Source organism: Clytia hemisphaerica, unplaced genomic scaffold (genome assembly GCF_902728285.1).
Source record: "Clytia hemisphaerica strain Z4C2 unplaced genomic scaffold, Clytia hemisphaerica genome assembly, whole genome shotgun sequence".
NCBI lineage: Eukaryota > Metazoa > Cnidaria > Hydrozoa > Leptothecata > Clytiidae > Clytia > Clytia hemisphaerica.
This window is the reverse complement of record NW_027103756.1, coordinates 164,002-180,315: the sequence shown is the minus strand read 5'-3', so window position 1 is coordinate 180,315 and position 16,314 is coordinate 164,002. Positions and strand designations below refer to the sequence as shown.

General features: G+C 33.1%; 1 protein-coding gene across 1 annotated transcript in view; it reads left to right on the top strand.

The window, feature by feature from the left end:
* Positions 1-16,314, top strand: part of LOC136805513 (uncharacterized) — a 51,571-nt gene that overhangs the window by 11,005 nt on the left and 24,252 nt on the right. Inside the window, exon 11 of the mRNA XM_067062081.1 lies at positions 948-1,164. Coding sequence (XP_066918182.1) covers positions 948-1,164 — 217 coding nt within the window. The remainder of the gene's footprint in view (positions 1-947; positions 1,165-16,314) is intronic.

Below are 16,314 nucleotides of genomic sequence, written 5' to 3'. Positions count from 1 at the left end.
AAATTTTGATGATTTTTCGCTACCCCCGGACAATATATCCTCCATCCCCCATGTACGGACATTTTCTGGAAGAGCCCATTAGTGAGCGTCAACTGTAATGAACAAAATTGCACAGCCTGGCTACCATTTTGAGACGCAAGGTGACCTCTGCGCTAAACAATTGTCAATTCAATCAACTAATTAATCAATGATTAGATGATGTTGGAGAGTCCCGATCCTCGATGAGACTGAATAATAAAATGTCTATTAATCTCTAAAAAATATTCCTGTCAGGGACTGAATTTTCTATCTGCATAACCTCATCTTATCTGTACACAGACCCAGTATCTACGGCTAATTTCAAAATTCATTGCAGTGGAGGGTCTGTTGTAGACGATGCTATCGTCCGTTTAAAGTAAATGCGAGAAAGAGTTAGGGCGTCAGGGCGGTTTACGGGAAAAAAGTTGCGGTAGAGTTTTGGAACAAAAAACACTGTAAACATCTCCGCCACTGCTTACTCCACCCGAATTTATCACGCCTCTCCTAAACTATTCCCTTTTTAGCGATCTTGTGTAGACGATAGGATCGTCTAGGTCTGTTGTCATTCTCATTTGATATTTTTCAAACCGACCGCTGCGATGGAGTGTTGGTGGTGAGAGAGGGGAGACGACGAGAGAAGTGTTGCTATTTATAAATCATACTTCATCGCAGAGGTCTTCATACGGGAATTTTTTTTATCAAACAGACAATGCGCACAGAGTGTACTACGAAGCGATAAACGTGAGATAAACTCTGGTACAGAGTAAACCCCGTCAAGCAACAGACAGAGAGAACAAATTGTGCTTGACAAATGTCGTCGGTCGATACAAAAACGTCTTTATATTTCTTTTTGTAAATTCTAAAACACCAACGGACAAAATTGGTTTGCATAAGGACTGCTCAAATTAGGAATTTCGTTCTCATTCCAGTTTCAAAGAGGGATATGCATTCTGTACAGCTTACATGGGTGCTCCTGAAATCCTCTACGAACGACTCCCAAACAAAAATGAGCTGTCCAACGTTTTGCTGATTCAGCAGAAAATGCTAGACTTGGGGTTCAATGCTGGTCAATCTTTGGAAGAAATAAAAGATATTGCTTCAAAGAACCATCTTAATATCGATTCCATGTTTGACGGCAAATGTCATGTAAGTTTAGTTTAATTTCGACGTAGTATGCCCATTGAGTTTTAATTTAAAGCCCGAAGGGCTAGAGTAGAATCTCTAATCTTTCCCAGGCAAGAAAAAGTGAAGCCATTTGTCTCCCAAGGTCCCGAGATGAGAAATACCCCTCTCAATATATTCACGAAGGTCCCAAGGTCCCCAGATGAGAATGCACCCCCTAGGTCCCGAAGGTCCCCAGATGAGAATATACCAAATACCCCCAAAAATATACATGCACCCCTAGGTCCCGAAGGTCGCAAGTTTCCAGATGATAATATATGAAATACCCCCATAATATACATATATCCCCCCCCCTGGTCCCGAGATGATACTATGCCAAATACCCCCACAATATACATGCACCCTCTAGGTTCATTGCTATTTCAAACACACAAAAAACCTTAATTATGACGTAATAGCAATTTTATTTTTGGTGAGAAACATGCTCGTGGATAAAATACTGACCCAGTTATTACAATGTTTTCGTGGTTTTTAAGTAGCCAAAAAAAGGAATTTTGATGACATAAATTTCTTTCTAAATATTAGTTTTTACCTTTATATTAGAAAAAAGTCATAGTTTCGGGACCTATGGGTACGTGTATATTGTTGGGGTATATGGTATATTTTCATCTTGGGTCCTATGGGTACAATTATATTGTGGGGGTATATGGTATATTTTCATCTTGGGTCCTATGGGTACAATTATATTGTGGGGGTATATGGTATATTTTCATCTCGGGACCTATGGGTACAATTATATTGTGGGGGTATATGGTATATTTTCATCTTGGGTCCTATGGGTACAATTATATTGTGGGGGTATATGGTATATTTTCATCTCGGGTCCTCGGGACCTTTGGGGCATAGAGGGTACATGTATATTGTGGGGGGTATACATCATATTATCACCTCGATATGAGAATATACCATAAATCCCCACAATACACATGTACCCCCTTTTAGAGAGAATACAGAACTGGTTCGGTAAAATACACAGGAAGAAATCTTTAGCCGACGTTAAAAAAACTCCAGATCATCCGCATTTTTTAACGAAAGGTCGTCCGATTTGATTGGTTACTGTATTTTGTTAGTGAACATAAAGAAATACAAAGATGTAATAAATATAATATAATAATAACAATAAAGACTAATCACAAACGAGAGGAGAGAAGGTTTCAAAAAAAATTATAATGTCAGCATATATGGAATCTTCGCCACTGCCTTCTGATTGATTCAACCGCAGGGAATGCTTATCCACCAGCAAGCTTTTGGATCGTTTGAATTTTTCTCTAAGAATAGACGATATCATCAGCTTCTTTCTCTTCAAACATGTCTTCACCACCAGAGTCTAGGAATACACAAATCATAATATGCTTTTATTACTGTCTAGCATGTTAGGTCAGAGTAGTGAGTGAGGTATAGATAACCTGAGAGCAGATCGTTATTGTTTTCCGCATACCACGTTAAAGCTCTAAAGATTCAAGATTCAAGCTTCGCCTCACCATAATCCATATAAAAAACCCGGTCTGGAAGCCTTTTGTTTCTTTCCATTGTTTCTTACTTGAGCTTGCGTTTCGGATATTAGTTTGTTTTGCTCGCTTTTTGATCATGTGATTAAATCTTAAACCAATCCCAAGAGGAATACTTGGTAACGATCAAAAACTGAGCAATTCGACTTTGATCTTTTGATATTAACAAAGGAAAAAGCCGAGGGGTAAATCACTTGAAAAAAGGTGTACGATACTTTTTGACTTTTTGAATTTCCATTTGACTTTTTGACTTTTTTTTGACTTTTAGTTGACTTTTTGACTTTTTTTTGACTTTTTTCAAACTTTCATTTTGACTTTTGCCGACAAAAACGCCAACCGCCTTCGGGCGCCCAACATTTTCCGCCCAAATCTGTCCAAAAACGCCAACCGCCCATAAATTTTGCTTCACCCATCTGCCCATTCAAGAAACTTTTTGACTTTTTTAAGACTTTTTTTTGACTTTTTGACTTTTTTTCTAAGAATTTTTGACTTTTTCTTTGACTTTTTGACTTTATTTTTGACTTTTTGACTTTTTCTTTGACTTTTTGACTTTTTTTTTGACTTTTTTAACTTTTTTTTTGACTTTTTCTAGAGGTGTACGATAATTTTTCGAGTGATTTACCCCTCGGAAAAAGCTATCAAAAAGTTAAAACAATAAGCTTCCAGACCAGTGTTTTTTATAAGGACTAGGGCTTCACGTAGTCAGTTAAGTCATTTTGATGATATCTAAAGATATATAAAAAGCTGCTTGCTGATCTAGCGAAAATACAATAGACCTTTTCATAAATTACGTCACAAACATCACTTGCCTCATATTCAAACAATTACCATGGTGATTATGTCCCTTGAGACAATAAGTGATTTTTTTATGAATAGAAAGTAGTTTTGATAAAATCCGCTGGGAGTTAATCACCATTGCAATAATTTTGAAACAAGGCAACTGTTGTTCGTAACATAATTTATGAAAAGATTTATTATCAACTTACAGTATGTGGCCCCCAAAACGGCGATAAAATTTAAAAATTTTTCTTGCCTGCAAAACTTTAACATCTCTACTTTATTTCCCGACAGTTCTTTTTCAAAATTTTCAATTTCAATAATATTTTTCAATCGCTTAAAGATAGGTAGCTTTTTTCTGATGGCCTCCAAAACGGAGGTTTGCAATTTTAGCGATTTCTTGAGATATCTTTAAGATAATAATACAAAATTTTGACCATAGTTTTGAAATGTGATTTAGAGGGTTTTGGGCATAAATTTGTTTGATAAACTTTTTACAGTATACCCCTGGTTGTCAAAATGCAGGTTTGGGGCCCCCAATAAAACGGAGGTGTAGTTAAAATCAAATTATTAAGCCCAGTGGTAATAGGAGGAAAAACTATGAACATATTTGTGTTTACCCTTAAATTTACGACCCGATAGATGTAAAATTTATGATTTTTATGCAATATTTCAAGATTTTCGATATTGCAAAGTCCAAACTGAAAATTTAGAAATTTTCAAAATGACAATTTAGATTTAACAACGTCTTAAGGTATGTGTTCACCTTTCTTGACACATTCTCTTTAATTGATCATATCTTTAGAACAACAAATTTTTATATATCAAAAGTATATATTTTCTGAAAGCCAATAATATTCTCTTTCTAATGGTTTCAGCTGAATTTAAAAAACTGGGCAGGATATAATTAAAATCTTAAGAATTTTAACCTTACCTACTTCAAAGAAGTTAAAGTCACCCATAGCTTTTAAATTTTGAAAAAATAATTTCGATACTATGTTCCCAATAATTGAACTAAAAAAGTGTCTTGGGATTTTTTTTGGAATTGACATTAACTCTTTAAATCCTAAATTCTGTAAAAATATCGATAAAAAAGTAAATTTAAATGTGTGTTTTTCAGTTATCTGTAAATTGAGGAAAAACAACTCAGTTAGAAATAAAATCCTAAGACACTTTTTAAGTTTGATCTTTTGGGAATCTCACAAAAAAAGAATGAAGTCGATATCTAAATGCTATGGGTGACTTTAACTTCGTTAAAAGTAGTATGATGTGGTAAAATTTCGTTTTTTTCTACATCAATTTGAAATTTTTAACGAGATGATTGCTGTTTATTTGAGTAATCAGTGAAATGTGTAAAAAATATTACTATTCAATAGAGGTGAGAATAAACATCAGCTGAATTTTCTCTTTTGTCTTTGATGTTTCCGAAAGAGACAATTATTTGAGTAAATAATCCATCATAAGACGAACTTTGTTTTGAAATTCAAATGGTTATAACTCTGGATCAAAAAAAGATTTTAAGATCGCGATTTTACCAAAATGAAATCCAGTAACTTTTCTTCCACTTTGACTGAAAAAATTTTTTTTGACAAAAATCGGAAAAAAGGTGTACACATACCTTAATCAAGTTTCTGAAAATCAATGTCTTTTGAAAATAGTTCCATTCATGTATGGAAAAAGCTGTGAAAATTTGAGAAGAAAAGCTTAACTGAAACTGAAAATATTAAGCTTTAAAGGTATTTTTCTCCTATATTTTGCAAAAAATGACAGAATTTGCCATTTTTGCTGATTCAGCGAAAAATTTTATATATAATGTTAATTTTTTGTTATAAGCTATTAACTCAACCTGATAGGAATGGAATTCCAAGATTTTTTGCTGTTTCTCATATTTAGATTTTCGGTTTTATCAATGCTGATTCTAGGGTCCCAAAATACTGGTTGACCTTTTAGATGCTATATCTTTTACCCATCCCCTAAAGTCACTGATGTATCTGCATTTTCTGAACGGCATTAGGTGTAGAAAGTTTCCTATACCCCATTTTCATAACTTATTTTCAATATCCAAGGAGCTAGAGTGAGTTATATGCAATTTTTATCTAATTTTGGTGTTAAAATATCTCCTTTATACGCAAATATGTTATTTTGAATCTGTCTCAAACCATCAAAAACATGCTCATTTTTTAGTATAACCATCATTCTTTCTAAATAAACAAAAATCGTTTAATTCTGATAAATCTACAAGTCGCAATCCTCATTTTAATGACAACCTCCGTTTTGGGGGCCGTCTCCGTTTTGGGGGCCATATACTGTACATGATATGATTGTTCCAACCTTATCTTCACATTTGAGATACTTAAAGACATCCTCTTAGCGGATATAAATCATTGACCATTGTAAGACAAGTATCTTCCGGTTTTGATATGATATATGGTATGAATCAGATTCCATACTGATTTTTTTTTTATTCTTGTTCAAATCAATTTCGATGTACAAGTTATTTTCTCTTCAATCTTATAATCTATTCATAAGTATTATTAGTTCTAAAGGAGATTGACTATATCAAAGAGGTAAGGTTTTAAATAGAATAGAACTCAGATTCACATACCTTTAGTTCTTTAGTTTTGGTTTTTCCTTGTTGCTCACAAACTTCTTTACATGCATACTTTTCTTTATAATTACATTGATTAGTGTAAGGGTTGAACACAAGCTCAGGCAATTGACATTTGAATTGATGTGTTGTGTTATACCAACATTTGAAAAACCCATGACAATCCCAAGGATTCACCCAATCATTATTTGTACGACCCTGGCAAAAGGTTTCTGGAGTTTTTGTTTTGATATCAATACATTTCCCAGTCTCTGAATCAAAAATTGTGTTCTTTTCTTCACAGGGGACAAATGTTCCTTTATTGTCTTTGCATTGTAAATATTTGAAAACATCTCTGATAGCATAGTTTCCATCTGTTAAGTATTTGCAGGCATCACCATTTTCGATGGGTGACCGCACTATAAATGGGATGTGATGAAAAATTATAATTGTATACAAATTTGGGAAGCCTATAAAAGGGTCAATACAAGTGGATTCTCTGCTAATTCTTATTCGGAATTTCATATCTAGAATGACTGACTACAGCTTTTCTTTTTTTAACTGATTGATGTTAATGATTTTGCAATGGGGAGTTATCTAGTCCTTGATTGGAACAAAGCGTTTTAACAGATTGTGTTTTGATGTCAACACATTTTTTGATATTTGGATCAAAGATATAATTTGTACTACATAAGTTGTGATTCGTTTTAACAACTGAAATGTTTTCGCAAGCTCAGCATTTTTTTCACAGCAATTCAGACCTTAATTTAAGTGATGTTAATCTGACTTTAAAGTAATCATATTAGCTTACGGTACATGTTCGGTGCATCCTTCACAGCATATTTATCTTTCCGCCCCTCTTGATATTTTGGCGCCCCTGAAACATAGAATGGTAGCGAACATTACTAACTAACGGTAACGAAAATATACAGTCTCTCTCTCCATTATTCGAAACTTTCTACAATTCGAACCAGGCTAGAATTAGTTTGAAAGACTTTCTTTAATTCGAAGAAAATTTTTAGTTCCCTGAAGATCGGACTAGAGAAAAACTGAACCCGTATTTCTTCAGGTTTTAAATGATTGAGCATTTTTCTATGTAGCGTAAGTTGTTTGTGGTAAACGTTCAAAACGAAACTTTTTCAGATTAAACCAACTATTTTCTTTCTTACCAAGTATTTGACAGACGAAAAAAGTAAGCAATAACAAAATTGGTAATGTCTTCATTTTTTTATGTGCAGTATCGACAACAGTATGATGTGATGTGATGGTATCTTATCGGGTTTAAATAAATGTATTAAAATATATATTGTAACATCATAGCCCAGTGCCATATATTAATGCTCCTAAAATTTGAACGCCACGGCTAAAAATGCTTCCTATTTTCAATATAAAAAGTTTTGCGCGTCATTTAACAAGATATAATAGGAAAACGTTCTCTAGAAGGATTTTTCTACTAACATCACAATTAAATTAAATCAAATGTTTGAAATAAAAGGGTGTGGCATTTTTCGTGACCTGATACCAAACATCTTAAAACATCACGCTAGATTATCAACACTTAAAATCAACACGCGAGTAAGCAATGTAGGTTTACTTTTAACCACAAATTAAATGCAAATTTAAAATCATTTCAAATATTTTCACCAACGCGCTAAAATAATGAACAAACCTAAAAAATGGTTTGACCTCCTTCTGCTCACGTGAAAAGTCACTGGTCACAGGTCACAGGTCACAGGTTACAGCTTACAGCTTACAGGTTACAGGTTTCTACCACAAAAATACCTAACTTGACGTAAATGTTGATCTTTGATTACTAGGCTACGCGTTTCTTTTATTAGAACATCAAAAAACTTTTAAGCCTCCGCATGTTCTTAAGGCTAAGATAGAGGTTGAATCTAAAAATATTTCACCGAACTTTTTGTAGTGTTCAAAACTTGAGTATCTCTATTATCTTTCCCAAAAGTTGTTTTACAAAAACTATGATTGAAACAATATTTTTTAATTGCTCAAAAGTTAGATCTCCTTTTTTTAATGGCTCCCAAAATGAAGGTTTGAATTTTTGGCGATTTCTCCAAACTACTATTGGTATCGAGTAGAAATTCTTACCTTTGTTTCAAAGTGTGATTTGGAAGATTTTAAATTCTTTACTTATATTTTCACAGCATGTTCATGGTTGTTAAAATGCAAGTTTGAAAATGTAGGTTTCTTTAAATCCAAATTATGGATTATAGTGAAGTAAACAGATAAACATTTTGACATATTCTCGTTATCCGATAAATGTACCAACTGACTGGCATAAAATTGATCGTTTTAGGTTAAAGAATTTGAGAGCTTTTTAAACGCAATGTCAAGATAGAAAATTTCAAAAATGCAGAAATAGCAATTTTTAGCGGCTGGCGTCATTAAAAATTTTTGAACGAAAATTTTACTTTGGAAACAATTCTTGTCGGATGTGGTGTATCTTGTCAAAATTCTATGATTAACGCTTTACTCCATAAGAATATATCAGACTTTGAAAGAATTTTTCACCCATTTCTACACAAAAATGCAAAATAATTTTGCTGTTTTTGCCGATTCAGCAGTATTTTTTCGATATAGGATATAGGAACTGGAGTCAGTTAAACACAATTTTTTGGTAATTTTGATATGATTCAATTTTTATGTAACCCACATAATTTCACCTAAATGTACTGTTTGAAACTAAAAACTTCTTCATCTTATAAAATATGAAGTACTCAAAACAGCTTAGGAAAAATTTTTCGTTTAAAGTGTAACTGTAGGCTAAAATACTTTGCTAAGCACCAACCTTCATTTTAGGGGCCACCAGCATTTTAGAGGCCATACACTGTAAGAACATTTTCAGGCCTAAAACTCAAAAAGTTAAGAACAACGGAAGGCTTCGAAAATTTTGGATGTTCTTATACAAAAACGCATTAGTTTTCTCTAATTTTTTGCATAGTGATGCAAAATAACAATACCCAAAAAGTGACGGAGCCCGATTTTCGAAAAAAAAATTTTGGGCAAATTTGAGCCAAAAAGTGCCTAAAAATAGGGTTTTTTGGACTTTGTGTGAAATTTCTTCTTTAATTTTTGTCCTAGTTTTTTGCATAAAGATAAAGGGCAAGGTTCTTTAAAAAGTGGCTGAATCCATTGTATTCAAGGTCTGGGCTCTAATAGTGTGTCCATCTGTTGATTGAAAAGTTTCTCCATAAATCGTTTAAAATAAATATAAACGAATTCTCAATTCAATCAATTCATGTTTGTATTCAAGGTCTGAGCTCTAATAGTGTGTCCATATGTTGATTGAAAAGTTTCTATATAATTCGTTTAAAATAAATAGGATAAACGAATTTTGAATTCAATCAATTCATGTTTGTATTCAAGGTCTGAACTCTAATAGTGTGTCCATCTGTTGATTCAAATTTCCTCCATAATTCGTTTGAAATAAATAGGATAAACAAATTTTGAATTCAATCAATTTATGTTTGTATTTAAAAAGTCTTGATTCGAATGGTATTGTCAGTCTCATCTGCCCCATCTGTTGATTAATCTTTTTTCTATAATTTGAGTAAAATATTTATGTTATATTGATGATGATAATTGATTGTTTGAAAAATGTTCCAAGAAGAATGTTATCGCCAGATAAACGTTTTCTTTACGATAATTTTTCAATAATTTTTTTCGAAAAACACATTTTTTTTTGCACAAAGATGCGTATTAGCCATGTTCAAAACATGGCTGAGCCAAGTTTTTGAGAAAAAAGTTTTTGCTGCCGAATATGCCGGAAATCGCCGTTTTTCTGGGTTTTCATTGGATTTATTCCTTGCATTTCTTTGTTTTTTCACATTGCACATGCACCCAGAACTTTTCTAAAAATCGCTGGAACAGCCGAAAATCGCCGGCAAAATGGTTTCTCTTGAATTCTTCGAGCTTTACTTTATATTTTTCATGAAATTTCGCACACTGATGCAAAATGGCAATACCTAAAATGTGACGGAACCTGACTTTTGATAAACAAAATTTTCCGGCCAAAAATATGCCAGAAAAACCGGTTTTTTGGTATATTTTCGAGATTCCATCATCAGTTTTCCCTATTTTTTTGCACAAAGATGCGTATTAGTAATGTGCCCAAATTGTGGCCGATTCGGATTTTTAAGAAAAAAAATTTTTCCGCTCAAATATGTCGGAAATCGCCCTTTTTGCAGATTTTCTATATTTTTTGTTTGTTTTTTTCACAGAAAAATATTATTGATAATAATGCCCACCATCAAACATGATTCAATTGTTCAACTGATTTTTGAAGTCGGAGCTTTCTTAAAATCGCCGAAACAGCTGATAATCGCTGGAAAAACGTGTTCTCTTGAATTTCTCGAGCTGTACTTTACATTTTATGGGGAGGGGAAACTCATTGACTTCCAAGCCTAAAAGGCTAGACTCGAGACTTCTGGATGGGAAATGAAGCCACTTATTGAAGACACTGTCCTGATATGAAATATGTGTCTGATATGAAACGGGAACACTTACGTAAAAACAAAACCTTCAAAGATTACATGTTTTTTTATTAGAACCCAGTTTATAAGAACATCGAGGCTGAAATTCGTCGAAAATTAGGAGCATCGTAAGAAAATGCCCAGTCTCAGTTTGGAAAAATATTACAAGAAGCTACATTTTTTTCCTCATTTCAAGCAGTTTTAACCGAACGTTTTTGAAATCGAGAGTCAAATATGTCCAAATTCTACCAATTTTAAGTGCTCTTTATTTTGCATGGTGTTGTCGATTTAGAGTAGTTCGAAAAATTAAGAACTTATTTTAGAAAATTTTTTAGGCTGAAAATTGCTAAATAAATTAGCACATTCAGGCTTAGCCAAATTTTAAGTGTTCTAATAAAAAAAACGTGTATTATTTGATTCTATAATAATATTATAAAGGATATTTTCGGGTTTGAAACGGAATAGAAAATGGAGAACAAAAGATATAAAATGCAAATAAATTCTTTGAACTAACCAAATTAAGAAAAACGGAAATAAGTTACATTAGATTAAACTAAATAAACTTATAGTAAAACGCACCTCTCACATTCACGTCTCTCAGTTTTAAACAGATTTCGATATTATGTACAGAATTTACAATCGATAAACAGACTCTCATTTCCCTACAGGATTTTGATGAGCAGGAGATTTTATTGTTTTATGGGTCACCCTGCAGAGATAATTTTTGCTGAAAAATTCAAAAATGTTAAATTATGATGAATGCGAAATTCTTCAGAATTGTAACAGTCAAAATGTTTATTCAATTTTTCTTACACAAAATAGAGTTGATTTTCTCAAATAGCAATTTGAAAAACACGGGGTTACGAAAATCGTCATGATCTTTTACAACAATATTTCCATGTTGAAGGGCAGGGGCCTGGTCAATGAAACTGCTTTCGATTATATTGATTGTGTTTTCATCGTTGAATTTCATTGGTTGAAAGTACGTATCATCTACTTTTTCAAGAAAAAAAGGTAAATGGATGACAACTATTTCATCGTTTTTTTCTTCTTCTTTAAAATACTTCATAAATTCATCTTTTGTCATCGTTTCCCTGAAGGAAGTGTATATTGTTGTCGAATCATCCGCACTGATTCCGTGAAACATCACCTTGGGGAAAACATCTTGAATAATAATATTCCAAAATTTAATGATCGCAAAAAAAGCAGTATTATATTTCTCCCAGTAATAGAAATGAAATTCTTTGGACGATCGACATTGAACTTTTATATGCTGAGTATATCTTTCACGCCAGTCGTACCGGGGATTGACCATTTGATCCATTAGAATTTGATGCAAGTGTGGATCAAATTCAAGCCTGATATATGTATCTGGACGGGGCTTTGGAATGGGACTTGGAATAAAGTTTTCTTTTCGTATCCAATCAAGAAATGGTTCAAAGCTACTTAAATCAAAACTCCATACCACGAAATCGCTTTCTTTTCGTTCCCACATTGTTTTAGCTTTATTGATCACTGAAATCTGTTTTTCAAAGGTATTAAACAAGATGATGAACCCATTTACCAAAAAGAAAATCGTCTGTTTGCTAGTAATGCTATTATATGGCATATTTTCCAACACCTTCATCAACTCCTTCCCATCAGTCCGTGTTATAGCTTGGAAATCAGTCTCGAAAAATTCTCTATAATTTTGCTCAGTAAACCGAATCAAGCGGCTTTGTATTGGAGAAAATGCCCAAAACGTGAAGCAAGGTTTATCCAATATTGATTCGACTAAGTATTTTAATTGTGTATCTATATAATTTAAGTTTTCATCAAATATATAAGGATTTCCTACAGCCTCATCCGTGATTGTAATAATTGGAATAAGGGTGATATTTCTGACTTCTAAACACGATGTAATCATCAGGTCTCCCCTAGTCATCGATACCAACAAAAGCACACCAAAACAAAGGGAACTCAATGTGAGGTTAATTGTATACATTGTTCGCTAAAATGGTAAAGTATAAATGTTATTTTATGACTTTAAGGCTTGGGGACACGAGAAGTTTTTTTCGCGTTGGTGCAATGCAACATGCTCTATCCCACCAACACAAGAAAAAAAGTGCGTGTCTCATGCTTTCTTTTTTTTTGTTTCATGGGACAAAAAGTGAGGGAAATACCCAAAAGACAAGCTGATTTTGTCCCTGAATCAATTTTGCTTCATTGTCCCAGGGCCAAAATGAGATTTCACTTTTATTGGTAGAAAGAAAAAGGGGTTGGAGACAGGAGAAAGCGTTTCAGGTTGGTGGGATGGAGCATGTTGGTATTGCACCAACGCGAAAAAAACTTCTCGTGTCCCCAAGCCTTTATTAGAGTTTTTCACTTACTGATCAGGTACATTGTTCACGAAATCGTGATCGAAATTGTTCAGACTTGACGTAATACAGTCCCATTTTTTTATTGAAAGTTTCCTCCATAATTTGTTTAAAATTAATATGGTAAGTGAATTTTGAATTCAATCAATTTATGCATTTATTCAAGGTCTTGGCTCTAGTGAGTCCATCTGTTGATTGAAATTTTCTCCATGATTCGTTTAAAATAAATATGATAAATGAATTTTGAATTCATTTATTCATTTAATCTATGTTTGTATTCAAGGTCTGAGCTCTAATAGTGTGTCAATCTGTTGATTGAAACGTTTCTCCATAACTCGTTTAAAATAAATAGGATAAACAAATTTTGAATTCAGTTAATCAATTTATGTTTGTATTCAAGCTCTCGATTGGAATGGTCCGTCCCAACTGTTCATTTAAATTTCTCCATAATTCGTTTAAAATAAATACGATAAACAAATTTTGAATTCAGTTGATCAATTTATGTTTGTATTCAAAGTCTTGAGTCAAATGGTCCATCACATCTGTTGATTAAAATTTTTTCTATAATTTGTATAAAATATTTATGTTATATTGATGATGTTTATTGATTGTTTGAAAAACAATGTTTTCGCCAGATTAACGTTCTCTTTTCGAATTTTTAAGAATTCATTAATTTTTTGTAAATATACGGTATGGCTGTGCTAAATACATTTTAATTAAATTGTTCACGAAAACTGGTATAGTTGAAGTGAAAATCTTATTTAAATCCCAAACTTAAAAACATTAGCAGCTGATTTTGTAATTTACTTACCAGAATTGATTTTCAGGCTTACATAAAAATCTGACGCATAGTAACTCCTTTTAGTATGTCTTGTTAAATTTATTTGGAAAGCATTTGTGGACCTACCTGGGAGTAATTTCGCTCGGTTTGAGGGTTATTTTGAATGTCCAGGGGGTCAAAATTCACCATCTCCGCGGGTAAATTTCTAAAAAATGTTATATTCTTCCCCCTAAAATTTATTTATTTTCTGGAAAAGCCCAATGAGATAGTGTTGCTGTTAATAGCTCCTTTTCCAGGCTCTATCTAAAAAATGTTACAAGAAAAACCTAAATGATATCTGGTGACGTGGATTTCGCAAATTTGTGTCTGAAATGGTCAAAAAACTGCCATTCATCCTATTTTCTTGGAATCCTTTGTTTTTTGTGATTGGTTTAAAATTTGGCGAATTTGTAAACTTGATATATTTAACGTATCGTTATTCACCATTATGAAACCACAGATTTATAAAACCCGAAGGGCAAGATATTGTGCTTTGAGCTCTCCCGAGCAAAAAAAAATGAATACGGGAAAAAATATTGTTGCTGTTGTTTTCGAAATCCCGCGAAGCTTCTGATTGGTCAAGCGCTGAAATTCTATTGTAATGTCACGTGACCTTGGTAGGATTTCCTACCTAACTACGGCACACCTTTCAGCCAAAACATGAAATTGACCTGGTATTTTTTGCCGATGTTTTGCACACTGATGTAAAATTGTATTGTTTAGAATCTGATAGAGCCCGATTTTTGAAAAAATGTTTTTGAAAATTTGAGCCAAAAAGTGCCTAAAAATGTTGTTTTTTGGACTGAAATTTCTTCTTTAACTTTTCCTAATTTTTTGCATAAAGATAAAGGGCAAGGTTCTTTAAAAAGTGACTGAATCCATTTTTTCTGGAAAATTTATTTTGGCCGTAAAGTCGGATTTTCTTATTTGGGGAAATTTCCTTTTTGTCGTTTTAGGGAAAATGAACTAAAAAATAGGGTTTTTTGTGAAATTTCTTCTTCAGTTTTTCCTGATTTTTTACACAGTGATGCAAAATTGTAACTAAAGGGATAATCAGATGGTTTGTAATATTTGGCATGTGGGATCCTTCTATTGCTCTGAGCAAAATCTCAAAATATATTTACCTAACTATTTTCCAAAGTCGAGATATTTAAGTTACAAGTTTTTAGCTTTTAGGATGAAAACAATAGAATTTCAACGTAAGAACTGGATAAGAACCCATTTTCAAAAATTTCAAATTTTGATATCTCGATTTTGGAAAATTGTTACACAAAAATACTTTGAAAGTTTTACTAAGTACCACTGAAGGCTTCTGTAATCTAAATATCTCAAACTATCCGATTATCCCTTTAAAATGACTTCAAGATTTGTTTAAAAAAATTTTTTAGCCAAATTTGGTCCAAATTTTGGGTTTGTGGAAGTTGTTTCATTAGATTTTATCTTCAAAGAGCTTAGAGTTATCTTTACATGAAAGAAAGGATTGTTTTTACACCCCTGTGTCACAGACCCGCTTGGGCCCCAGCCCCACTGGAAAATTAGGCAAAAGATCCGTCCCCGGTGGGAAAAATACCTCAGAGTTTCAGCCCCCCGAAGATTGACTTTGATTTCATCCCCATTCGAAATTCATTGTTTAGAAATTGCACTCCATAACCATCCCACTGGATTTGTTAACCTTGGAACGATGGAATTTTTATCCCCATTGGAAATTTTTATCCCCGCTGTAGCTTCTTGAGAACCATAGACAAGCGGCTCGTCTTATACCCTTAAGGGAGTTTGTTTCAAGCTTATGGATTTCTTTTGTTGTTGCTTTAAAAAAGTTGTATAATTAGCGTGGTATGACGAAATTCTTTTGTTTCCGGTCAAATTATGAGTAAACTTAAGGAGCTTATATTTTGGGGAGACCTTTTTAATACCAAAAGATACCTATATTTTCTTTCTCAGAATTTGTAGCAATTCTAATGATGTAACGGCATAATGACGGCATAATTAGATTAAAAGCTAAAGGGCAAGAAAATAAGAAATCAAATCTGTCTTTAATGAATTTCTATCAAATTTTTAAGAAATAATTTCGTATCATTGTGATGAGAACTTTTCAGACTAAAAGCTGGTGTAAAATTTGTTACTGGATACTGAAAGTTTAAAGAGTACTGTAATGTATCAAAAACAAAAAATACCAACCTACTTTTATTAGTAACACTTCGGCTAATCAGAGTAGCACTTTCATATTCCATCCCATTTCTCTGCTGTGAGACAGGGGTGTTTTTTTGTTTGTGCCAAAAATTTAGCATGGCTCTTTATCTCTAAGACATCGAAAAGCTAGTGTGAAACGAGCTTCATCATGTTTTTCAAGCTTGCGTATCTCTATGCTGTGCTATGCTGTTATCTTTTCTTTTTCGTTCGAACATTTTCATCTTCATTTAGCATGTTTCCGGCTATCTATCTCAGGTAGGTCAATTCAGCATGTTGCTTGTTGCAAACAAAGGTTTTGTTTAAAGATTTTTTTTAAATAAGAATGATAACGGGGAGTTTGTAAACATCGACCAGAAATAGCGACCACGACCAGCGACCACGACCG